This window comes from Condylostylus longicornis, unplaced genomic scaffold (genome assembly GCF_029603195.1).
Source record: "Condylostylus longicornis isolate FDR11 unplaced genomic scaffold, ASM2960319v2 ptg000040l, whole genome shotgun sequence".
Classification (NCBI taxonomy): Eukaryota; Metazoa; Arthropoda; class Insecta; order Diptera; family Dolichopodidae; genus Condylostylus; species Condylostylus longicornis.
This window is the reverse complement of record NW_026578009.1, coordinates 3,539,115-3,563,580: the sequence shown is the minus strand read 5'-3', so window position 1 is coordinate 3,563,580 and position 24,466 is coordinate 3,539,115. Positions and strand designations below refer to the sequence as shown.

Sequence of the window (24,466 nt, the reverse complement as noted above, 5' to 3'; positions counted from 1 at the left end):
ATTGGCCATTATTATATAATCTTTTGAACTTATTATTATTAAATATTTCATTATGAAAACAAGGAATTTTTAATTAATTTTATGAATAGAGTCTATTAATTATTATTCAATTTACTACTTTTATATTAAGTATAATAATAATTTTGTATATAAGAGTTTTCCATTGTACAAATTTTCAAAAAATGTATTAAATGCAAAAAAAAATTTAATTTAAATTATTTGGACGTTTTCATTATGAAGAATAATATTTGCAAGATTATCGTAAATAATAAAAGCATATTATTTAAAAATAAATTTTAACCAGAATTCATTATTTCTTATTTTTAGTTAATAAGGCAGTATAACATTATTATGTAGGCATTTTTTTTTTTTGCATATTATAAAAATTGCAACGAGATTAGCATCATCATAATATTTATGGGAGCGCAGCTATCGAAGTATATGCAAAATCTGTGAGTGATGAATTTCGCTAAAATTTTTTATTAAAAATTATCCATTCTAAGAAGTTAAGTATAACATAAATTTAATAAATCGAAAATGACAACCCAAATGCAACAGTATGCCAAATTTTATTGGTTGAAAAGTAATTGTAATTTATGCATTTTTGAAAATGTTTTCAAACCATTGTCTTTCAAACTTTGAAAGCTTTAAATATATGATATGTGTAAAGGTTCGGACTCAATATATTGAAATTCACTCAAAATATTAAAGAAAGAAAATAAATTTCGAATTTCTATGGCGGTTAAAATAAATTTCCTGCAGCATAACAAGGCAAATAATACTAATTATTATTTAAAGGAAAACTGAAGTTCTGTATTACTTATATTGAATTTTAGTTTGTAAACAGAGCACATATACATTTCTATTTTTCATTATTTAGTAAAATTATAGATTCCGGTGGTGTTAAAGCTGTTCCATTCATGAATATTTCATTACCATAATAATAATTCCATTTTTGTGTTATTTTAATAAATCCAATTAACGTATTCTAATTCGATTTAAAATCATAAATTGAAAATTATATTTCACACATGCATACACAGGGTGGCAAATAAAGCAACAGTAAAGGGAAAATAAAATTTTCCATGAACCTGCTAATAAATTTTATAAATGCTTTTAAAGTATCATTCAAATTTCAATTGTTATTTTCTAGTTATTTACGTATAAGTTTGCATTTTAAATTGAATTTCTAATTATCATAATTTTCTTACTAACTTAACCACATTTGAATTCCATATTCAAGTCAAATTTCTACACACTTATAAAAGATTTCTTATACAAGACTATAATTTCCATTTTTAGTTGTAAATGTGCGTTTTGTATAATTTGAGAGTTTAAAAATACGCCCTGCAATATGCAATTTTAATTATTAATTATAAAGCTTTGTTACAAAATAACTATGTTACACTCAATATTTCTTTATAAATTGCATATTGTTATTACATGTTTTAATCACGCAAAATTAAAACCACAATTTTTAATTAGATTTTAAAAATAACATTAAATTAGAAACTTCAATTTACTTATATATATGCATAAAAAAATCAAATGTAATTGAAAAGAAAACTTTAATAATTCAATAAATAAAACGGAAAATGTAATTTTAAGCCTTGAAACCTTGAAACTTTAACAAACTACGATATTCAACTATAAATTTAACTTTAATCTATTATTAGTAATAGATCATTGCAATAACAGAAATAGATCATTACAATCTTCAATCTATAGCACTATATTTATTATTCTTCATTGTCATTCATTAAATTACCATTATAGGATTTCTAAAAGCGTTTCTAATTTAAAAAAAAAAACCAAACTTCCATCAATGATAACAATATGCGACAATAACAATGTACGTATCTGTGTATATCTATGCTCATAATTATCTATAAATATACACACAAATATACAAAACAAAAATAAATACTGCTGCAGATTTTTCATATAATTTTCTAATGACAGTTTCGCATGCAGTTCAGTAATCCCTTAATTGTGAATGTTGTGATATTATGCATTCTAGCATTAATTTTATAAGGTAAATAATTATGTTATTGGCATGATTTTTAGATAAGATGTGGTCACCAATAGTTTTAAATGAAAAAATTTTTAAAATTTTTTTATAAAACAAAGACTTTAATAATCTTCCCAATTTCAAAAATATTCTCAATCTTTTAAAAAAAAACTTTAAAAAAAGTTGACGAGAACCTCACAGCAATATGAAAGTTCGTTAAACTGCTTGCGCCATTATAAAAGGTGATTAAGTAACAAGTTAGAAACCATATACCATCGGGTAGACAATCAAAAATGAGTTAAACTTTTTGTGTCGGAACTACATGGATTTTAACAGAATGTGGAGAAATTTTGAAATAACTAAAGTTTTTTGCGTAATACGTTCCAAAAAAGATAAGACCTTCAAATAAACCATTTTTAGAAGGGATATTAGAGGGCTTTAAAAAAAAATGTAATGCGTTATTTGGTTTTACATGTTTTTTCGTAAATACATGCATTTGAAATTTAGAAAAATATCAATTTCTTAGCCTCAACAATTTCACATGGAAATTTTTTGAAAAAATAATTTCTATAGAACTTTTCGAAACAACCCATGGGATTCTTCATAGAAAAGAGCACCCATAGGCTGCTGCCACGCAACGCAGCTGTGGAGCGCACCAAACTCATCTGATTTTGGTGCTCTCCACCAAAAGAATGCAATAACGTGTAACGCAATGAAAAAGCTGTCGACGAGAGAATATCAATGTTGTAATGGTGCGAACTCCAGGCAGGAATTTCTTGGGTTTTACTTTTCGGTTGTGATGCGGATGTAAATATTAAAGATCTTAGCCGGTATGTGAAGGGCTCAGACTGATTTGCAAGAGGGGTGAGAATGAGAGATCCGGCTGTACCACAACGGACCTAGGTGGCCTATGTTTACCCTTCGGGGGACCAAAAATTTTGCTAAGCGGCTTTAGTTTTAATTTGAGCTATTAAACGTAAAAAACAGATTTAATGGTTTTGAAGACAAAGTAAAAAAACAATTTGAATTTTAAGATTTTAAGGACCTTAGAAATTCATTTGCAACGCATAGCTTTGACTGTCAATGGAAATTTTAGTATCGTGGGTGGAGAATTCGATTTCACGTTTATTAACTAAAATTAATTTTGCGTTTAGTAGACAAACATTTGTTTAAACAAGAGCTAGGCTTAATATAGCCTATATACAACTATTATATATATTAATTATAACATAATTTCTTCTGGTGTAACCAGAATTAGAATACAAGATTTCGAAAATTGCATATTTTAAATATTTCAGAAATTTCTCTTCCAAAAAATTAAAATAACCAAATGAAATTACTATACCTACTTCTATTAGAGAATATTATTTTTCTCTGTTCAATCCCAATCATTAGAATTTCAAGAATTTTTCCAATATAGTATATACATAGGATTGATGTACATTATACCATTACGTAATATAAAGCTATCAACTATTATTAAAACTGAAATATACTTAAATACGTGTATATATAGTTCTATTGCAAAATGAATTTCTAAAATAATAAGGATTGCGAGCTCTTACATCATATAGTTTCAAAGTAATGCATAATATTTCAAAATAAACTTTTAAATGTGCATGCAACCATACATACATTTTAATATATATGTATGTATATATATAGGCACATGTAAATGTATACAAGAAAAGATAGATATCTCTCGTTCTGTATTTTTATAATTACACCTCATTCATTATTTTTCTTTTTCATATGAATTCAATGAGTTTGAAATTTTTTGCTGTATTCAAAAACTTTATCTGTAAGAACTGGTAAGGTATTCTATAAGAATAAGACTGCATGCATATACATGCTTATGTATATATGTATATCGAATTAATGAAGACTTGATTTACAATGAAGCAAACACAAGGATATACATATTATAATTTAAACAATATCAATGATATGCATACCGTTTATCCATCCTTTTTCCTCATTTACATGTACATTCATTCATACATACCAATGCTTGTGATAAAATATCGCTTATGTGTCAATAAAGAATTTGTATAATGCACAAAATCGCGTTAGAAAATAAAAATTGAAAATTTCATTTGAATTTCTCACGTATCCTTAATAAAATATAAAGAGCATATATGAAGTTTATACCTTTTGAAATGCATAAATCAATAAAAGAAACTATACATTCAAACAATGAAACTTTTAAATTATTGTGTAGGTGTTATACAAGGACCTCTTAAAAAATGAATTTAATTTATTGAAACAAATAAAGGTTAATGATTAATTAATTCAGTTTTTTTTTTTTTTTTTTTACTGAAACTTGTTCAAAACTCCTATTATGTTATAGCTAACATTTGAAATTTGGCTTTGGTATATCTTTGGAAATTTTTGTGCCATTTGAGGCGCTCAGCGCATTAATCGCCTATCCATTATTTATTATTATGCAAATGACTTATTATGTTCAATAGAGCTGTAATGACCTAAAGAGCTATTTTTTATTTTCAAAATACTTAGTTTGTCCCTCTTTTCACTCTATCTTGACATAAGTTTGTTTTTGCTTTTAAAAATTTTCTTAAAAAATAAATATTTAAATATGTTAATCGAAATTCAATCGAAATTTCACTTTTGCTAGGGGGCCACTAATGCGCTGAGCGGCTTTTTTGAGATTGTCATACGGAGTTATCAACAGTTTATGCAACGTTTGCCTATGTTACGTATTTTTGACATTGCATGGCATCTGCTACGAGGTTTTATACGATCATTTATAACTACATTTTATAAAAATTCGTCTACATATGTAGTTTCGGTTATGCCCTTTCTGCAACAAGCTAGAATTTTATACGAAACATAATCCCTCAAACGCGACAATAGACTAACAATATTGTTTTTAAATAATAATTCAGGCATAAAAATAAAATAGGTAGATAGGTGCGTCAGAAAATATATTATCAAATCAACTCCATTTTTTTGTTTTTATACATTAAAGAGGAAACTGTCAAACTGATATACATATAATTCTACATTTTCAAAAATATTTCAACGACTCCAAACAATGATCTACGATATACTATTGAATCAAGGAGCTTAATGCAATCAACAGTTACTGTGACAATTGTTTGCTTGTTATGCTGAACATAAGCAATATGATACTCATATAATTACCGTTCCCATACTTCTTTGAGTCTGCTAAACGGACCCAACTATGAAAAACTTAACATCATTATGAAAAAAGTTTCTCTCAAATTATAAACAATAAAAGCTACAGAAAAATAATTAAGCTCATTCGTTTTCAAAAAAAATTCTTTTCGACACCTACATACATTCAACTAATTTTTAATTTTACCATCATACCAACAAGTGTCAGTCAATAAAAAAAAAAGTATCTATGTATTTTCTTTTTTTGTGAAAATTTTTAACACCTTTACCATAAATTTTCTCACTTTGAATGATAAACAAAATAAATTCTACTCTATTTTAATTACAATCGATTTTAATGACATTATTTAAGTCGAAATATTTAAAAAAAAGAAAACGAAAAAGAAAAAAATTGGAAAATCATTGAAAAACAAAACAAACAAACACACAATTTATCCCTTGTTTGGTGTTTGTTTTTCCTTTAATTTTTTTTTATTTTAATTTGCATGACAAAAAAAAAATTTCCAATCAATATGACGCACTTGACATCCATTTTTTTCCTTTTTAAATTTTTCTCCCTCATTTTTTGCCATTCTCTCATTTATACAGTAAAAATTTTTATATCGTCGACAATTTAAATTATTATCATTATCATCATTATTATTAACACAATCAATATCATTACTAACAAAATCATTCACAATCCAATTTAGTCTCAATTTCCATTGAAATTTTAAACTAATTTAAAAAGTAAAAATGAAAAGCAAAAAAAAAAATAGAAAAATTGGAACATTACAGAACGCGGCGCGCATTATGAAAAGCAACCAAAATAGACATTATATTACGTAAAAATAACTTAAAAAAAAAATTGTCGTTCCATAGGGCTGAAAAACAAACAAACAAAAGTATAAAATAAATGAAAATAAAAATATCATTTCCATGACGTCAATTTTTGAGGATTTATTAAATTTCATTTCCTGTGTTTCCCTCAAAAATTTTCATCATTTTTCATCGTATACACACTTTATAATATGATTTCTTTTTTTCCATATAATAACCAAACAAATATACAAACATACTTATTTAAATAACATTAAAATAGGCAATATAGTAATTTTAAATGGGCACATAATATACACATACATATATTATATGTATGAAATATATAGACACATTATACATACCTATATGTATAATAGTATGAATAGATCTTTATATTTGCATTATGTAAAATTTCCACTGCATATTATTAATGTATATAAAATATGTATATCACTTGTATAACCAAATGAAAAACTATATTATAATAGTAATAGTAAGATATCAAGCTCAGAGAAAAAAACATAAATAATAAAAATGCAATGAATTTTGTATACCAAATAGTTAAAAATTAAATTGACTTTTTCTTTTAATTCCCTCCTCTCCCGCCTCTCAGCCAACATTTTTTATTATTGTCTTAAATGTTTGATTTTGTAGGTATAAAGGAAAAACAGAAAAACATTTTAAAGCGAATTTTGCATACAGAACAGCACTGAACAGCGTATAGCGTTTACAATAAATAAGGCATTTAAATATATAGCATAACAGTGGTGACCAAGCTTCTTTTTTAAAATTTAAAATATTTTTGCGAACCGTAATTTTTTAGATTTCCATATTTTTGATTGTCAGTCATTTTTTTTTTTGAATAATAAGAGAAAATTAAAAGAGAAAAACATTTATCAAAAGGCAAATAATTTCTGGAAAATGTACATGTGACGTGAGCCGTAGGTTGGTCATCCTTTTAATATAAAGTTGCAATATTATTGAATGAAAATAGTCAATGTGGGGCTTCTTGATATTACTATTTAAACCATTCAACACCAAAGGTGAATTACTAATCAATGTTCGAATATCTGGATAAAATTTTTAACTTAAATAACATTTCAAACTGAAACGTTTCAATAATTTTCTCATCCACTTTTATGAGTCAAAAAATACATAACTTTTAACTGATGACTTAGTAAAAATATAGGCAAAAAAAGATGAAAAACGTTGCGGTTTTCATATTGTTACATAGAAAAAAATTTTTACGTCAGCAATAAATTACCATATACCTGTTACAACTTGTTACTAAAAATTTCTCTTCAAATTTTATGTAATAAACTTATATTAAATTTTAAACTAGACTACTTAAATTTAGCACTTTTTTTTTAAATTAGATCCATTAATTTTTTCATGAGTGGGAACCCATAATAACAGCTGTGCCAAATTATTTTTTTATAGTCTTTTATGAAAAATTTCAATTTTGAACTTGGCAATAGCTGAAGTCAATCCATTACAAACACCATTTAATCCGAGTAAGCTGAAATCAACTTTTTTATTTGCAAAAATATCAAAAATATGATTCCGAATCCTTAATTTCAATTTCTTGAATCCGATTCTATCGTCTTGTAAATATCTTACCTCTTCTTTTAAAAAAAGTTTTTCGTAGCTTTTGTATTTTTCGCACAATTAACGTAGAAATCAAGATTAATCAATAAAATACCAAAGCCCTGCGCCGTCTTTAAAAACCATTTAAACAAAAAACTTAAAAAGGTTTTCTTTTTTTTCTATTTTGTTCGTCCTTTTGCTATTTTCAATTTTAAACAATAAAATGTGATAAACTTGTCTGTAAAAACGTGTTTCTATCCCATTTTGCTGCTAAAATTTTTAGTAACTCATTATACAATCAAAATAATTTTATACATATGTATAAGTGCTTACCACATGTAGAACAATATACATAGAATATAGAAAAAAAACATTCAATACTATCAATTACCGTTATTTATCTACTATAAACATAGTTGTTGCTTTTATTTGCAAGAAAAACAACAAACAAAATACCGTTAAATAATTTATTTTATAATGAACAAAATCGGAAAAAAGAAAATTACGATAGATTTTTTTCGCTTACTTATACAAACATCATCAATTGAGTGCCGGAAATAAAAAAAAAAGATAAACGAGAGAAAATAGAATTGACCTTGTCAACTCTGAGATACCCGTACGAATTTGTTATCCTGTGTGCGAATAAATATGCAATAACTGACTATGGGGCAGACTATGACTTCAAGTTGCCGTATTACCATGTTAATTTATGCAAAATTTCAGTACTGTGTTTTTCAAAATACTGTGTGTGCCAAACTACTATTGAAGTTTTAAGGCACCTATCAGAAAGAGCAAAACAATTTTAACGAATTTCATTAAACACATCGGCCCTGCTAATATATTCGCTTGTGTTAAATTTCAATACCACAGCTTTTATAATTTTTGAGATATAGGCAAATAAATTTTGAAGTTGTTTGGCAGCTACCCAAACCAGCACCCCGATCATGTCCAATTTAAATAAGGTTCTGGCACTTACTACAATAAATCATTTGTGAAAATTTGGTGAACTTAGCTCAATTAGTTTTTGAGTAAATCGCTGGGACGGACAGACAAAGCTAAATCAACTCAGAATTCGACACTAATCAAAAACATACACTTGAGTCTATAACTCAGAGCATTATTTCTTAGCGTTACAAACGGTAAGGAAAATTTTGTATGCCCTTCGAACATACGTTCGTACGGGTATAAAAAGATACTGTTAAAATTTTATGTAATAGTAATACTACTTGTTAACTATAGGGATATTCTAATTAGAATCTCAATCTTAAAAAACGAATCGATTAAGTAGAATGAATGAGAGAAGCAATGATAAGGCAGCGCTCAAGAAAGAATATGCTTTGAATATCTGAGAAAAAAATACAATTTAAAATTAAAAGAAATAGCGTCTATTAACCGTGTATATACTTCTTGACCTCCCGGGTGGACTAGATCAAAATCAATTGAAATCCTAACATTGCTATGTTCGTAACACACAAAAAAAAAGCTTGGTCTTAAATTCTCTTTCTCTTGAGCGCTACACAAAAGAAAGAAGATATAAATATCACAAGTGCACTATCTTCTTAGTATGCCCGCCATGCCAAATAGTTATCATAGGATTGTGCAACTAAATTTTAACCTTTTCCAGAATATTCTAGTCGTGCTGCATGATATCGCAACTGCTTGTAATTGCAATTAAACCATTGTCGTATTACGTGGCAATAACTTGTGAATGCTTAAAGAAACGAATTGCAAGCTCGTCGACCCTCCTAAGTTTTCTATGCCTCCAATATGATCGGTCTACCACACCAAGTTAACGTTGAGCTTTCACACGATTTTGTTAAAATGAAGTCAATAGTATCGAATAGTACTCCAAATTTTTTGCTCGAGGTGACAAGATAACAGAGCTGGTATAACGGAAGTTACTTTAAAAAGACTAAATCAAAAAGCTATTTAAAAAATATTCTGTGAACAAGAAAACTTATACGAGTACGTAGTTCTGTTGTAAGAATCACAGATACATCTACCAATTATAACTATGTACTAAATAAAATACGAAATTCGAAAATTCTTAATCGTGTGTTAAATTTGAGCTGCTTACCTTTGCGTGTTACACATAAAACTGTTATATATATGTGCTAGCATAAGATTTTATAAAACGTAAAAGCCAAACTGAAATTCTTACATAATATGAGTTTATTTTTAATAATACGTCCTTAAGCGTATAAAAAAACTAAAAATAAAGATAAAAAATTAAGCATTTTCGTAACTGTTAGAGAAGGTTTTCTTAATTTTTCCACTTTATTTTATTTTTATGAGGCGAACTATTGCATAACTTATTATTTAAATTTTATCAAGAAATTTTACTATAAAATTCGAAATTAATTTTTAATTTTCAAACAAATTTTCCCAATTTACTTTGGAAAGTTTCACACCTATTTGAAATTTTTTTAATGATTTTTTTTTCAGAAGTTTTAATTTCTAATTGAAATTGAAAAGCATTAATATCCTTAAATTTCAAAGAAAAGAGAAAATTATTTTAACATTTTGGAACTGGAAAAAAATTTATTATTCAACGAGAATAGATATAGTTGACCATGTCAACTATTTGATACCCGAGCGAATAAATGATTTTAGAAGTCGGAGATTATTGACATACAGTGTTTTTGTAATTTCAAGAGTTTTTGAGCTGTTTTTGAGCTGTGAATAAACAGTTTAAAAACTGAATAATTTCTAAGATATGGCCAAATAACTTTTACAGTTTTATGGCAGCTATCAGAAGCGCTCTCATGAAATGCAAATAATGAAGCGTCATATAATGTGTCGGTATGCAATTCTAAACAACTGTAACCGAATGATATTGATTTTTTTACTAATATCTGGTTTAAACAAGTGTATATCACTTTCTAGGTAATCGCGGTCAAACAGTCGCTTAATTCTATCAATAGTTTAGAGAATGGATTATCTCGCAAATGGAATAAGTTCTTGCCTTGAATGGATACGGTACACGATAATTAAAATTACACTGAAATATATAAACACTTGCTATTGGAAATTCGAATTCACTACGATTGCTGCGCGACATTTTCGGTAGAGTGCATTTAAATAAATTGAACTAATTCTTTTTTGGTTTTTGAAAATCGTCCAATGCAATTTTTTTCTCTCCATCAATATTCCACGATGTATTTCGACAACAAACTCGGAAATGGCTATTATAATACCGTTTAAGTATTACGCATAATGAAAAATTCAGAGATATTTTGTTTAGATGAATGCTTAATTTAACGGAACCTTTATTCTAAAATATTTTCTAATGCATATATTTGTAAATAGAGACGAAAATCAAAATGAATATTTATGTACTAAAGATCAATATTTTTAATAGGGGACATTTAAAATTGAATTGCACCAGCCTGTGAGTGAACCCCTATAATTACAATGTATAAGATCTTCTAAAATTAATCATTTCATGGTTAGGTTCCTGGTGATTCGTCGTTATATTAAAGAATAATTCGGTTTCTTTCATAAAACAAATACATATTTCAATAATTAAATTTTTAAAATTCCATTTTTCTCTTTGCAGGGGCATATAAAATATTTCAATAAGCAATTATTTTCCAATTTTTTTTTTTTAATTCATTTTATTTAATTTAATATTTTTAAATTGCAATTAAAATACAATCAATTTTGTTTTTATTATTTTATCTATACTCTAAAAATATGAAAGGTCCTTTCTAATACAAATTTAATTTTTTTTTTTTTAGAATTATAAAGAAAAAAATTTAAATTTGCAAATATAATAAAAACTTTTAATTTTTTTTCTATAAAGCTGAAATTTTATCATATACAGTTATTAAAACTATGGGAAGAAAAACTTATTGAGGAGTGGGAAGGTTGTGGAACAAAAAAGTTAAAAAAAAAAAGTTTTTTTCTAAAATTTTCTGCAAAAAAAAAAATATAGAAAATTTATTGATCCTGATAGCTTTATAAATTAGAGAACAATTTGCCATTTGCCATACAATTTAATTTTTTTTTTTATTATAAAATAAATTTCTCTTTTTTGAAATTATGTTGTACTATGTATATACATACATAGCTATTTAAACTCGTACACATAAGCATGTATTAAATAGTATGGTTGTATTTATGTTATATATTTTGCACGCAGCATTCTACATAGAAATGCACGCCTTTAACATCATTTTTAGCATTCATTTCCTTGCTTTCATACTTTTTTTTTAAAAAAAAGTGAAAACTTTTCCTTATATTTGATATTTTTTATACTCGTACGAATGTATGTATGTTCGAAAGATATACTAAATTTGTCTTACCGTTTTTAACGTCAAGAAATAATGGTCTGAGATATAGCCTCAAGTATATGTTTTTGATCAGCGTCGAATTCTGAGTCGATTTAGTTTTGCCTATTCGTCGGTCTGTCCGTCCATCCGTCCCAACTATAACTCAAAAACTAATATTATAAACTAAGTTTACAAAATTTTCACAAATGATTCATTATAGTAAGTGGCAGAACCTTATTTAAATTGGATATGATCAAGGTGCTGGTTTAGCTAGCTGCTATACAACTTCAAAACTTATTTTATTTGACTATATCCTAAGAAATTATAAAAGCTATAGTATTGAATTTTCGCACAAGCACATATATTAATAGCGCCAATGTGTTTAATAAAAGTCATTGTAATTTAATGATTTCTCGTGGTAGCTGCCATACAATTTGAAAAGTTATTTGACTATATTTTAAAAATTGGTCAGCCTACAATACTGAAATTTTATTATGGCAAAATATAGTAAAATGGCGGCTATATTCATTAAAAGTTGTTGAAATGTTATAAGTATTTGGAGTAGTTGCCATGCAATTCCAAAAGTTATTTATCATGATTTCAGAAATTATTAGAGATAATATAGAAATTTCGTGAAAATAAAAATCGAAATAGAAAGTGTTTGACTCATTGTGGTAGCTGCCATACAACTTCAATAATAGTTTGGCAATATCTTAGAAAATATTGAAAACACAGTACTGAAATTTTGCTTAAAATAATACGTTAATACGGCAACTTAAAGTCATAGACTGTTCCATAGTCAGCTATGGTATATTTACTCGCACACAGAATAACAAATTCGTACGTATATCACAGAGTTGACACGGTCAACTCTTTTACTTCTCGTTTTTTCATACTTTTTTCTTATCCTTTTTCCTCTGAAGCTTTCAATCATGGTACAAAATGTTACCAAGTTAAAGTAGGATGCATTTTTATGTATGTATATGTACTTATATATATTATATACTAAGGTTTATTGTATATATTTATAAAATGGCTTTTCTCAATTCCTTTTTTTTATTTTATTTAATTTAAAGTGAAAAATAAAAATAACTAACAAAATATTTACTTAACAAAAATGCACAAGTATAGTTTACTTTAAAATTTTATAGCAAACTTCACTTTTATAGTATTTTATTTATGTATATATAAAAATAAAACGGTAAATAAATAAAAAATAAAGTTGGGTCAAACCAATGGTTTGTATTGTAGCACCTTTCCCATAAACAAGTGAAAATACTACTTTCAAAAGCAAACTAAATATACCTACCACATTAATTTAAACAGGGGTTAACATAATGCTCGATCTTAAGTGTTATAATTGTGTGAGTTAAGAAAAATTATTATATTTTTTAATAAGATGGAATTTGCCGTTAGCTTTCTGAGTTTATAGAAATTTGAAAAAGCTTCCGGTCTCGCAAATATAAGGTGGCAAATAAGGTGGTGGTGGTGGAAAAAAAATTTCTTGTAATGAAATCAATTATTTAATAATGTCTGAAAGCTGTTAAAATTTCAGACTATTACCACCTGGGATTTAGGAAAAAAACGACATCGCAAATTTTAGAAAACGGATTTTAGATAACGGTAAATTTTAACGACCATTTTGTTTTTTTTTTTAATTTAAAGAATAGCATGCCACGATAGAAGAAGCAACCCACGGCTTTTCTACATTTGCAAAATTTGAAATATGCATATGGTTCTACTGCAATAAATAGGTGAAAAATGACCTTTTTAGGGTTTTGAGGGTACAACTTTTAGAGGGGGATAGGTAAAAATTTTGTTCTACGAAATTTAGTTTCTAGTAAAGATCTATGCATGTATTAAATTTCAGCTTTCAATCTTCAAGGGTGTAGAAGTTTTGTAAACAGAAAAACGGACAGACGGACGGACGAACGGATAAAATAAAACTAATAAGCACTTTTTTTTCAAACATTTTTTAAAAATAACAAATAGTACTTAGAAACAATTCTTACCGAATGCTATAATAATTATATAGAGTGAATTTTAAAGTTGAAAATTACAATATAAATTTATAATAACTATGAAATTAGACTTTGTACTGAGATAATATTAAAAGCTTGATTTCGAAATTATATTAAATATTTCTTTTATTATTATATATGGAAATCAAGGCTACTTAAAATGATAGTTTAAACAAGGTTTTACGGACTCAGAATCACAAAAATGAGTTAGAGTCTTAATTTTTAAATTTATTCTGTTTGTTAGAGTCGAAGTAAGAGTCAAAATTTTAAAAAATTCAATATTTTAATAGAAAAAAATTTTAAAATCGGAATTCAAGTATTATAGAAATTTTGAAATTGCACAAAATAACTCAAATAATATAACGCAAATTGGTATTTTACATTGTCAAATCAAATCTACAAGCATAAAACAATTAACAAGGCCCAATAAAACCCAAAAACGTTCTAAAGGTTATCAAAAATCTTGTAAAAAGACAAATAAATAAATAACACAAGGAATTGTGTTATGCTAAAAAATAATCAATACGTTCTTAAATTTTCCCTTAATCATAAGATACGCAATAAATACGTTACATTTGTATCATTGGCAATATACTTCAGAACGAAATAAACATTAGTGCAAATATACAAGCAATACACATGTACTGATAATGGTGATAAAGGAAAAACATAAGTAATAGATTTGTGGTGATAATGAGAAAAAGTGTCGTATAAAATTTCAATGGCAGGCAAAATAGTAGCAGACAAACGTTTTTCTTCTATGTAATATTGTATGCGTAAGAAAAGAAAAGACAAATCAGGTATATTATGGTGTCGTACAAAGTATTATTATCACTTATGCAAATCTTTATAATATTTCTAAATTTAACATTATTTTATGCGATTTGGCTAAAAAAATAATTTTGTCAGTAGCAAACATTATTCTACGCTAGTAATGATTTTACTCATTTTCCAAAAATAATTTTTTTGAAAAAAGAAGGCAATAAATGCAGCAATCTGAAAATCAACTAAAAATTATGTTATTTTGCAAAATGTAACACAATCATAAGGCTCTGCCCAGTTTATAAAAATTTTATATTAAAAATTTTAATGATATTATTTTTCACTTTCGTGTTCAAGTGCTTCAGTCAATCGCTTGAAAATCTTTGATTTTATATCGTGTTTATTGATGACGATATAATAAATGTATTAAAGAACTTTAAATTTCTTTGACAGACATTTCTTAAAATAAATTTTTAGAGTTCTGTAATAAATAGTATTAAAGTTTAATTTTATAAAATACTGTACAACTTTATCAAGTTCCCTATACAGTTTTATAATAAAGGAAATAGCTCTAATATCTTATGCCATTATTTATATCGGAAAATTGTAAAAGAAATTTTTGGTTGACATTTTAAATAATTGTATAATTTTTTAACAAAAAAAATTTTCTTTTTATATAAAATTTAATAAATTTAATTCAAACTAGCTATGCACATTGTTAATGTTAAAAATTAATTATTTCCTATATAGAGAGAATTTTTAAATAAAAAACTATTTTATAAGTTTTTCTTCAACTGAGTGAAGTTGATATGACAACTTAAAAACAATGAAACCATGACTATATAAAATAAAGTAATTTAAGTTTGGAAAAAGTTATAAAAGGTATAAATAAAAATTATATTATGCAACTCATTCATATATATATATATATACATAAACAGACAAATGTATATGTATATGCATTTATGCACTTTTAAACTTTACCTTTTAAATTTCTACCTTTTTTTTGCTATAATGTAGGTAAAATAACACTATAAATAAAGTTTAATTGAATTTTATATCATTCAAATAATACTCGTATAAGGAACTTTATTAGAAAAGATCTTTACTAACTCTATTATACATATGTATATAGTTTTCTGTTAGTTTGTGTTTTATTATTAAAATTAAATCTAAATATCCTTTCCCTTAACTTAGACCGCTAAATTTATAGTAAATTTTCTGTATACTTTAACTCATGTATGTTAACATGCATAACATATAAAAGTTTTCACATATCAAAAATTTTGATAAAATTTTTCAATGCTAAATGAAATTTATGGATTGCCTTTTATAAAAGAAAACAGTATAAGTGTAGAGTTCAGTTCAATCATAACATTATAAAACGAAAATGTTATTTTATTATCATCAGATTAGAAGGTCATATAGTTTGGCTTTTCATTTTTTAACTAAGCATATTAAAAAACAAAAAAAATTTCGACAAAACTTTTTTTTAATGCTCACACGAATTTAAAACCAGTACCTATATGTAGGTGTTATTTTATACATTATGTATACATACTGGCAAAACGCCTTAATGTTGTAGTTTTAAAATAAAAAATTATTTAAGTATAAAAAAGTTAAAAACAAATCAATCCTTTACGAAATTCTAGTACAAAATATTTTCAGAATATGCACTTTTTGTTTTCCAATATATGTATACATATAATTTTCCCGGGTAAATACTGCATAGAGGAAGTAGTTTCGATCACTTGAAATCGTGACCTTATAGAGAACTATTTAACATTTCCAGAGCATCTATGTGTGTTGACCCTAAAATTTTTGTTTAACATTTAAACATCCATCTTCTTAATTTAATTTATAAAATCAAAATAACGAAAAAAATCTGATATGAATATATTAAACAGTACGCAAAGTTTGTTTTCTGAATAATATTAAGAAATTCTGATTGATTTTTTCTTATTAATTGGACGTATTCTTATTAATTCTTCAATTTACTTCGCTCTAGGTTAGGTTAGGTCGACGCGGCTACTCCAAGTAAGGCCCGTAATAATACCGCCGGATTCACAAAATCTCTGGCCCTCACGAGAACTAGCCCGAGCTTTTCAGAAACTGACTAAGCCCCCTAGCATTTAGCTTCCAAAGAAAAATTACCACAGGAATCACCGCCTCCTCCTAGGCAAAACCGGACATGAGCAAAAGAGGTGGGCCACAGTCTCCTCCTCCTCCTCATCACGGCAGATCCTACAGAGAACGTTCGCATCCTTCTGGCGAGTTCGCCAATAGGCAATGGCCTCTTATGACCCCTATCACAGATCAAATGTCTCTCCGGTGGGGATAAATAATAATGTATAAATATATAAAAAATGTACAAAATCGGCTCCCAAATAAAGATTCTTGAAATTCACAAAAACTTCGTAGATAATGTTCTGCAACGAATTGGCTCGTATCAAACACCTAGTTGCTTGGGTCTAACATGACTAAAAGTTAATCAACCTATCACGTCGCAAAAATAAACCCAGATATAAATTTCCATCAAAATCGGTTTAGGTGAACTTGAAACACAAGAATGCACAGACAACATTCAAAGCATTGTAACATTCTAAAAAATATAAGCTAGATAGAAGTACTTTCTTATATGAATTATTTATACTCTTTTACGTGTAATGTATTTGTAAAATTAGGTGGTAACTATTTTAAAAATTTTTTCAATAATTCAACCATTCCAAATTCTCATACATTAATTATATAAACTGACTAAGAATTAAATCCTGGGTAGGAATACCAATATGTTATGTTATGTAAAAGTTTATGCACCAGACAATCATTTCTTATTGTAAGGAATGAAATTGTAAATTCTAGCAATATACGACAAATTATTTTTAACCCGTTTGCAATATTCTCTGGTTGTATCGGGAAATAAAATACATAATACAAAACAAAGGAAGTAACTCAACTCACAAAAACATAAACAATAATGTTAGTTATCGCTCTAATGAATTCATGTTGGTGAAACTGTTAAAAATTTTTTTTTTTAAATATGTGAATACAAAAGAGAACACTGATATACAATAAATAAAACTTTTTGTTTCACGGTTACATAATTGTATACTATAAGATAATGTAGTTGATAAATAAATTAAAACTTTTCTAAATGAACCAAATATGTAAACTTTAAAACTATAATAACTACTTATAAATTTTTAAAATATATAAGAAAAATTTTAACGTCTATGTATACTTAAAAAAAGAGAGATGAAGCAGAAGATTTTGAGCTCATTTTTGAATTTGAAGTCAGTTATGTAATTACTTAACATTGGCAATACCCACACACTTATGTATGTATGTACGCACTACTTACAGTCTAATCGTGTAGCTCACTTTTTATTCCGTTTCAAATCAGAATTTCCTGTTTTTCTAATTGACATTTCTTTCTTTTAAAAAAATGACTCTTCTTCCAATTGAATTTTTGCATTTTTTCTCATATTATCTACTGAACGTCAGACAATTTCAAAAATAAAGTTAATATATTTTATATAATAAATACGTTTTTAAAAAAAGTGGGATAAGTTCGCTATACAGGATAATTCGTCTCACTCGAAACTTGCATTATACAGGTACTCAATTCCTTTTCACTTGATGAGCATAAAATAACGAGAAACACGGGTCAGGCTCTTAAGCACTCGAATTAATTTAACATTTTTATTAAATGTAAAATTTACTACTTACTAGAAAATAAGTACATACATAATATTAAAGAATCACAATTAATTTTTTGTCTCCCATTAATATTGTATTTTTTTTCTTCTTTTTAAAATTCAACTATATTTTATTTCACCACCAAAAATATTATTATGTGAAAATATGAGGTGAAAATCTTAACAAAAAATAATCACCTTGTTCTCAAACCTTTTGCTCAAGTAGACATCTATAGGTCAAATTATAAACAAAATTAAAATGAAAACTTTTCAAAAAATCAAAATCATATGGAGCTTCAATTTTTAAAAATTTTCATATTAAAACTTTTCACCTTTCACTTAACAATTTTGACAGCAAAAATAAATTGGAATTTGGAAGAATTTTAAAAAAAAAAATAAGGTGAATATTTTTTGTAAACATTAAGTACTCACCATTTTATTACAAAATTCTTCATCATCATTTCTGACATTACTATTAGTTGTTGTTGTTGCACAATTTTCATATTTTGGTTTTGCTTCAGAACGACGTAATGTAGCGCTGTTATCGTTTTCTTGCATTCTTCTTTATTTTTACTTTTAACTTACAAGATTTATTAAAGTATATTATTGTATGTTGGTATGTAAGTATATTTATTAAGTTATTAGTATGTATGTACAAATGTATGTAATTTTATTTACTTATAATTCGTAAGGCAAAAACGGTGGTTTAATATTTTTATGCATAAAGAAAAACAATGCTATTGGCAGGGTTAGTATTTATTTATATTATGAAATTGATATTATTGTTTACTTAATTTGTCACTTAAAATTCACCAATAAATTGAACATTTTTTACAATTATTTGAATTACAAATTATACATGAGTTGCAGTATTTTTTTATAAATCGGTGACTATAAAATGTGTATTACATCGCCTGTACAATTATATCATATTATTATTGGTTCTTAATAATTCATAAATTTTAAAAAAATTACAAAAAATGGGGCTTTCCCAATATCAAAAACAAGTTAAAAATTTTTTTGCACTACAAATCGATTTTCCAATACAAAAATTTCATATTGTTTACAAAAACAAACTTATTAAAAAAATGTGTGTATGAGTAAACATATGTATGTAGCATTTATGACGTATCTCTATGCACATATGTATGTACATACATACTTATACACCCAAGTTTAGTTATTCAAAAGTAATTTGTAAGTGAAATGTATAAACACCTTTATAATTGAAAATTATTTAACACTTTAATTAAAATTCCATGTAAAAATATAAAAGAAATTGATTTTTATGCCAAAAAACCCAAAAATCTTCGTAACAATTTGCAAAAAAAAAAAGAACACTTAACAAATTGATTGTTGCTTAAATACTGAAGAAATCAAATAGAAAAAAAAATACCGGTAAAATAAAAAAATTTTTAATGAGATTCCATATTAAAGAGAGACCAGATGTCCCTTATGAAAGAACAATAAAGAAGAACAAAAAAGAACAATGATCAATGGTTGGTTCTTTGATCAATTTTTATTCAAAGTGTAAAGGAATTATATTTTGAAAAAATTTAAATAAATTAAAAGAAAAAATTAATGAAATCAATTTTCAATAAAATAATCAGATGCCTTTTTGTGATATTCTTGAATAAAAGGTTAGGTACACAGTAGTAAAATTTCCTTTTCAAATTTTATGATCAAGATTGGGAAACACTTTAGAACAAATTTAAGAATTTTTTTTTTTATATATTTTAATTTTGATTTATTTAATTAGCTTATATTAGGAAATTGCTGTGAAAATGAGTAAAGCATTCAAGTTTGAACATTAGAATGTATGAATGTACATAGTACGTACATACATACATCCAAACAGAAAAAAGAGAATTTTCAAATTAAAAATAAAAAAGTAATTAAAATTGTTGAGATATTTTTAACCCAGTAACAAATGTACTGAATACGAGATAGAAAAAACAATGCATATGGTAACTCAATATTTTCTTTAAATTAGAAAATATCTGTATATAAATATATAAGATATTCGTAAACATAAACATAAAATAAAAATATCGTAAAAACAAAAAATGTTTAAATGCATAGAAATTGTAAAAATGAAACTGAAGCGGTGAACAGCAATGGCAAATGATTTCCGTTCTTAACCCAGAACAAGAGCAGCGAAACAGCAAAATAAATTGTACAGTATTTTGCATAGAATGTCACACACACATCGAATCAAATGATGGTGAAAAAAAAATCACCAGCGGTAAAATAGGAAATAATGTCATTTTAGCGCTGACGGTGAAATTGGTGGCGGTAATTTCATTTTATTTTGAGCAGTCCCATTTAAATATTTGCATTCTATATGAATTCTGAGATTTCGACGTAATTTAAATTTTAACATACCTAATATACCTACAAAAGTTTTATGGAAAAGAGAAAAAGTTTTTTTTTATGGAAGATTTTCATCAGTACATTTATGTCAGGACAAGCTACCCATACAATTAATAATTTCTAATATTAATGGGAACACCGTTACACCTCAAATTCGAGTATGATGATGACATGACAATGATAATCTTCCGTATTCTATTTGTCGCATAACTTGCAATGAAAGAATGTTATTAAAGAGTATTTTAATTTTCAGCAAAGAATTTCAAATAGCGAAATGGTTTTTATTTAGAAGGTTACAACCTTTTTTTAATAAGAATCCTTCACGTCAAGTGACTTTACTTTACTGAGTGGAACAAAAGCGTTTTGTTCCAAAAGTTATTTTACAAAACACTAAAATTCAGGTTTTGACTGTATTTAAATTACGATCACGTTAATTATTTATCGTAAAAATTGTGTATTATAGTAGGAATGGGTAAATTTCCATTTTTATTAAAATAAACAATCGCAATCAGTGATCGCAATAAGATTTTATGTATCGTGCCAAAAAAGATGTGTTTTTTCAAACCAATAAATAAGTAGTATTGAAAATCAGAATACTTATATTCGTTTTTATAATTTTTATTTATTTCATTTATTATTTTATTTTTATTTATATTTAAACATAAATTTATATAAAAAAAAACTTAAATATATTCAATCAACAAAAATAAAAACAAAAATATCAGATGTATTCTTAAATATCAACTAATCACGCGTGCTAGCAAAGTTTCGAAGCGAGCCAATTTTGGCACGCGTGCCACGTAATTGCGATCATTGTACTAAATACATATTTTGTAAGTCGAAAAAACTTTTATCATGAACACTCTCTAATCTCTGCAATTTAATAAAATTTTATGGTACAATTACGATAACATATAGTACGAAAAACGTTTGTGTAAATGATATAAATTTGTTTTCATATTGAGAACAAAAACCAATTCAATAAAAATTTTTTTTAATTAAATTTTAAAATTAAAAAGCTGTTGTGTATATAGTTTCAGGTTCAAATCCTGGATATTTTTTGTTTAATAAAAAAATTTTAGTTATTTTAGTACAAAGTTCTTTCAATGTACGATAATAGTGCAGAAAAATAACTGATACGTTAGTTTAATAGTTTCAATGTATATCGTACCGTATAAAGTTCATAAAACATAGTAGACTAAACTTAAATTAATTTAAACAAAATCTTTAGAAAATTCTATGCGTGTTATGTTTTTTGAATGTGTATTTAGTTTAAGAATTTTACTTGAAATTTAAAAAATAAATATTTATTTAAATTAATAAAATTACAAGGATTATTTAAATTTTCAATAAAGGAGTCAGAATAAATATGAAAATACTGAGAATGAATGAAACAAATGAATATTGGATTCATAGAGACCATATATTTGTTCTGGAAGCTACCAAGAAATGAATAAAAATTATTCTTATTGAGGGTATGAAAAAACGTAAGACTTTTAAAAATAAAATTTTTAAATTAAATCAATTAGTATTAGGTGATTCAGAAAATTCTTTCAGAATAATAGTTGATTCATGATTACCCTATTTCCTGACCTCATATACTCGTAAAAATGTCACAGAAAATTTTGTATAAAAGCAATTCAATATCGAATACGATAAAAGAGAGAATATACAGAAAATAACTAGAAGGAATGTTTTATGTTTGGATATAGAAAGCTAAATTATAGCTCCGTACAGCTAACAAATCCATATTGCAGTCTTGTCTAAAGTTATAACTCTGTTACACATGTTAATTAATAATATAATACATTTTAAATGCACACATTTTATGCAGTGTAAAATAGTATTTTTTTTTACAAGTGAAATGTCAATTTTACAACTCATAAAAAATTTTACTCAATTTTATTTTTTTGTTTCAAATCTCATTTCTTCACTCACTTTATAATTTTTACATAAAACTACCTGAGGATTCAAAAGCTATATTATGCTTGTATATATTGAATAAAATTGTTTAGGCCTGCGTGTGCATAATTCGTATTAAACACTTTTAAATACTTATACCTACATAAATATTTTAATAAATATTAAAATTATATAGTATACCAAAAATTTTTTACTCTATATTTTTAGATAAAACTTACCAGTAAAATAAATAATAATAAAAGTAGGACATCAGAGGCAATGGTAGAATCGAGAACTAATCAACAGAGTAAAGAAAATAAAAACAAAAAAAAAATGAAAACGAAAGTGAATTTTAAAAAAAATGAGAGAACCAAGAAAAAAAAACGAAAGCTGTGGATAAAAAAGAGCATCATTAAAAAAAAATTTAAAGTAATTTTTGAAAGTTATAAAGGACATAAAATTACACTTTAGACTTTAATGACTTTGTTTAATAATTTACGGTCTCTTTCATTTCCTTTTCTTTTGTTTTCCCGTTTATTAAACTTTAAAGGACTGATAATCATAAAAAATTTTTAGTTTAATACATAGATACATATGCAACCTATGTACTCAAGACTTTTATGTGAAATTTTCGACTTCGTATAACGAATTTGAAGGCAACAAAGAGAAGTGTCAAATTATCAAGAAGTTATACCTAACAGGAATAAGAATTGCTTTGAAATTATTGGTTGCACGTATGGAGCTTTTAATTTTTTTAGTTTATTCGATGAAATATGCCAAAGAATCTTTGCAAATGCAAAAATATTTAAAATTAAAATTTATGAAAATTTTAATAGATGAATAAATTGCAAATTGTCTGAACAATTAATTTCAGTTTCTTAATCCATTAAACGTGTGATCGTCCTATAAATCTATTACGATTAAGTGTTCCTTACAGAACTAACATTAAAATTTAATTATAACCTTCTGTCACTTGTTGCATTCATTCCTATTGTTTAAAGTTTGGAATTAAAGATGTTGTGTTTGAAAAAAAAAATTTATTTAATGTACGTCAAAAAAATAATTTCATTTTTGCTATACAATATTTTTATAATTTGCAATTTTAAAATATTTTATAATATTACTTGATATTAGTATAAGTTTGAATGATTGTTCAAACTTCAAATGTATGTACGTATGAACTTTATCTACTGGGTTCTTTAAAGTTAGACTATGAAGAATTAAAATAAAAATTAACATTTTTGTTAAACACTATATTGAGTGAAGTATTTTTGAGTTGAAGAATATTATAACCTTTTTTATTTTTTGATTTTTTTTGCTTTGCAATATAAAAACTGCTCAAATGTGCATTTATTTCTAGCAATAATTTAAAAAAAAAAAACAGACTGATTTAATATTAAATTCGTTAATAAAAACCATGGAATCCGAAAAATTAAAATCATATGAAATTATTTCTAAGATCAAATAATTTTTAACACAACTATAAGTATCTCGTTTAAAAAAAATCAGCAAAACTTTGAGAATTTTAATCCATTATACCATTTTTATATAGTACGAGTATTTAGTAAAGCTTCTTACCACCATAAATTTTAGATCATACCAAACGAGGACGACCCTGTTACAGGAATTAATCGTGGATGATTATTTTGATTGTCAAATAATAAATTATAAAATGTTATGATTATTTTAACGTCACCGAATACTACTAGAATGATGTGTATAGAAAGTCGAATAAAATTTTAAAAAATATTTGTGCTATTACCATAATTCTAAATTTAATGTTGTTTTAGTGGCATTTTCGTGCTCTCTAATTTGCTTGGTTAAAAACAAAAACCCAAAAAATTTATTTAAAACTTCATTTTAAAGAAATTCATTTTA

General features: G+C 25.8%; 1 protein-coding gene across 1 annotated transcript in view; it reads right to left on the bottom strand.

Annotated features, from left to right (window-relative positions):
- Positions 1-18,942, bottom strand: part of LOC129609634 (uncharacterized) — a 59,404-nt gene extending 40,462 nt beyond the window's left edge. The window contains exon 1 of the mRNA XM_055521686.1: positions 18,746-18,942. Within this exon, the coding sequence (XP_055377661.1) occupies positions 18,746-18,871 (126 nt within the window). The 5' untranslated portion in view covers positions 18,872-18,942. The remainder of the gene's footprint in view (positions 1-18,745) is intronic.
- Between the last annotated feature and the right edge of the window lie 5,524 nt (positions 18,943-24,466).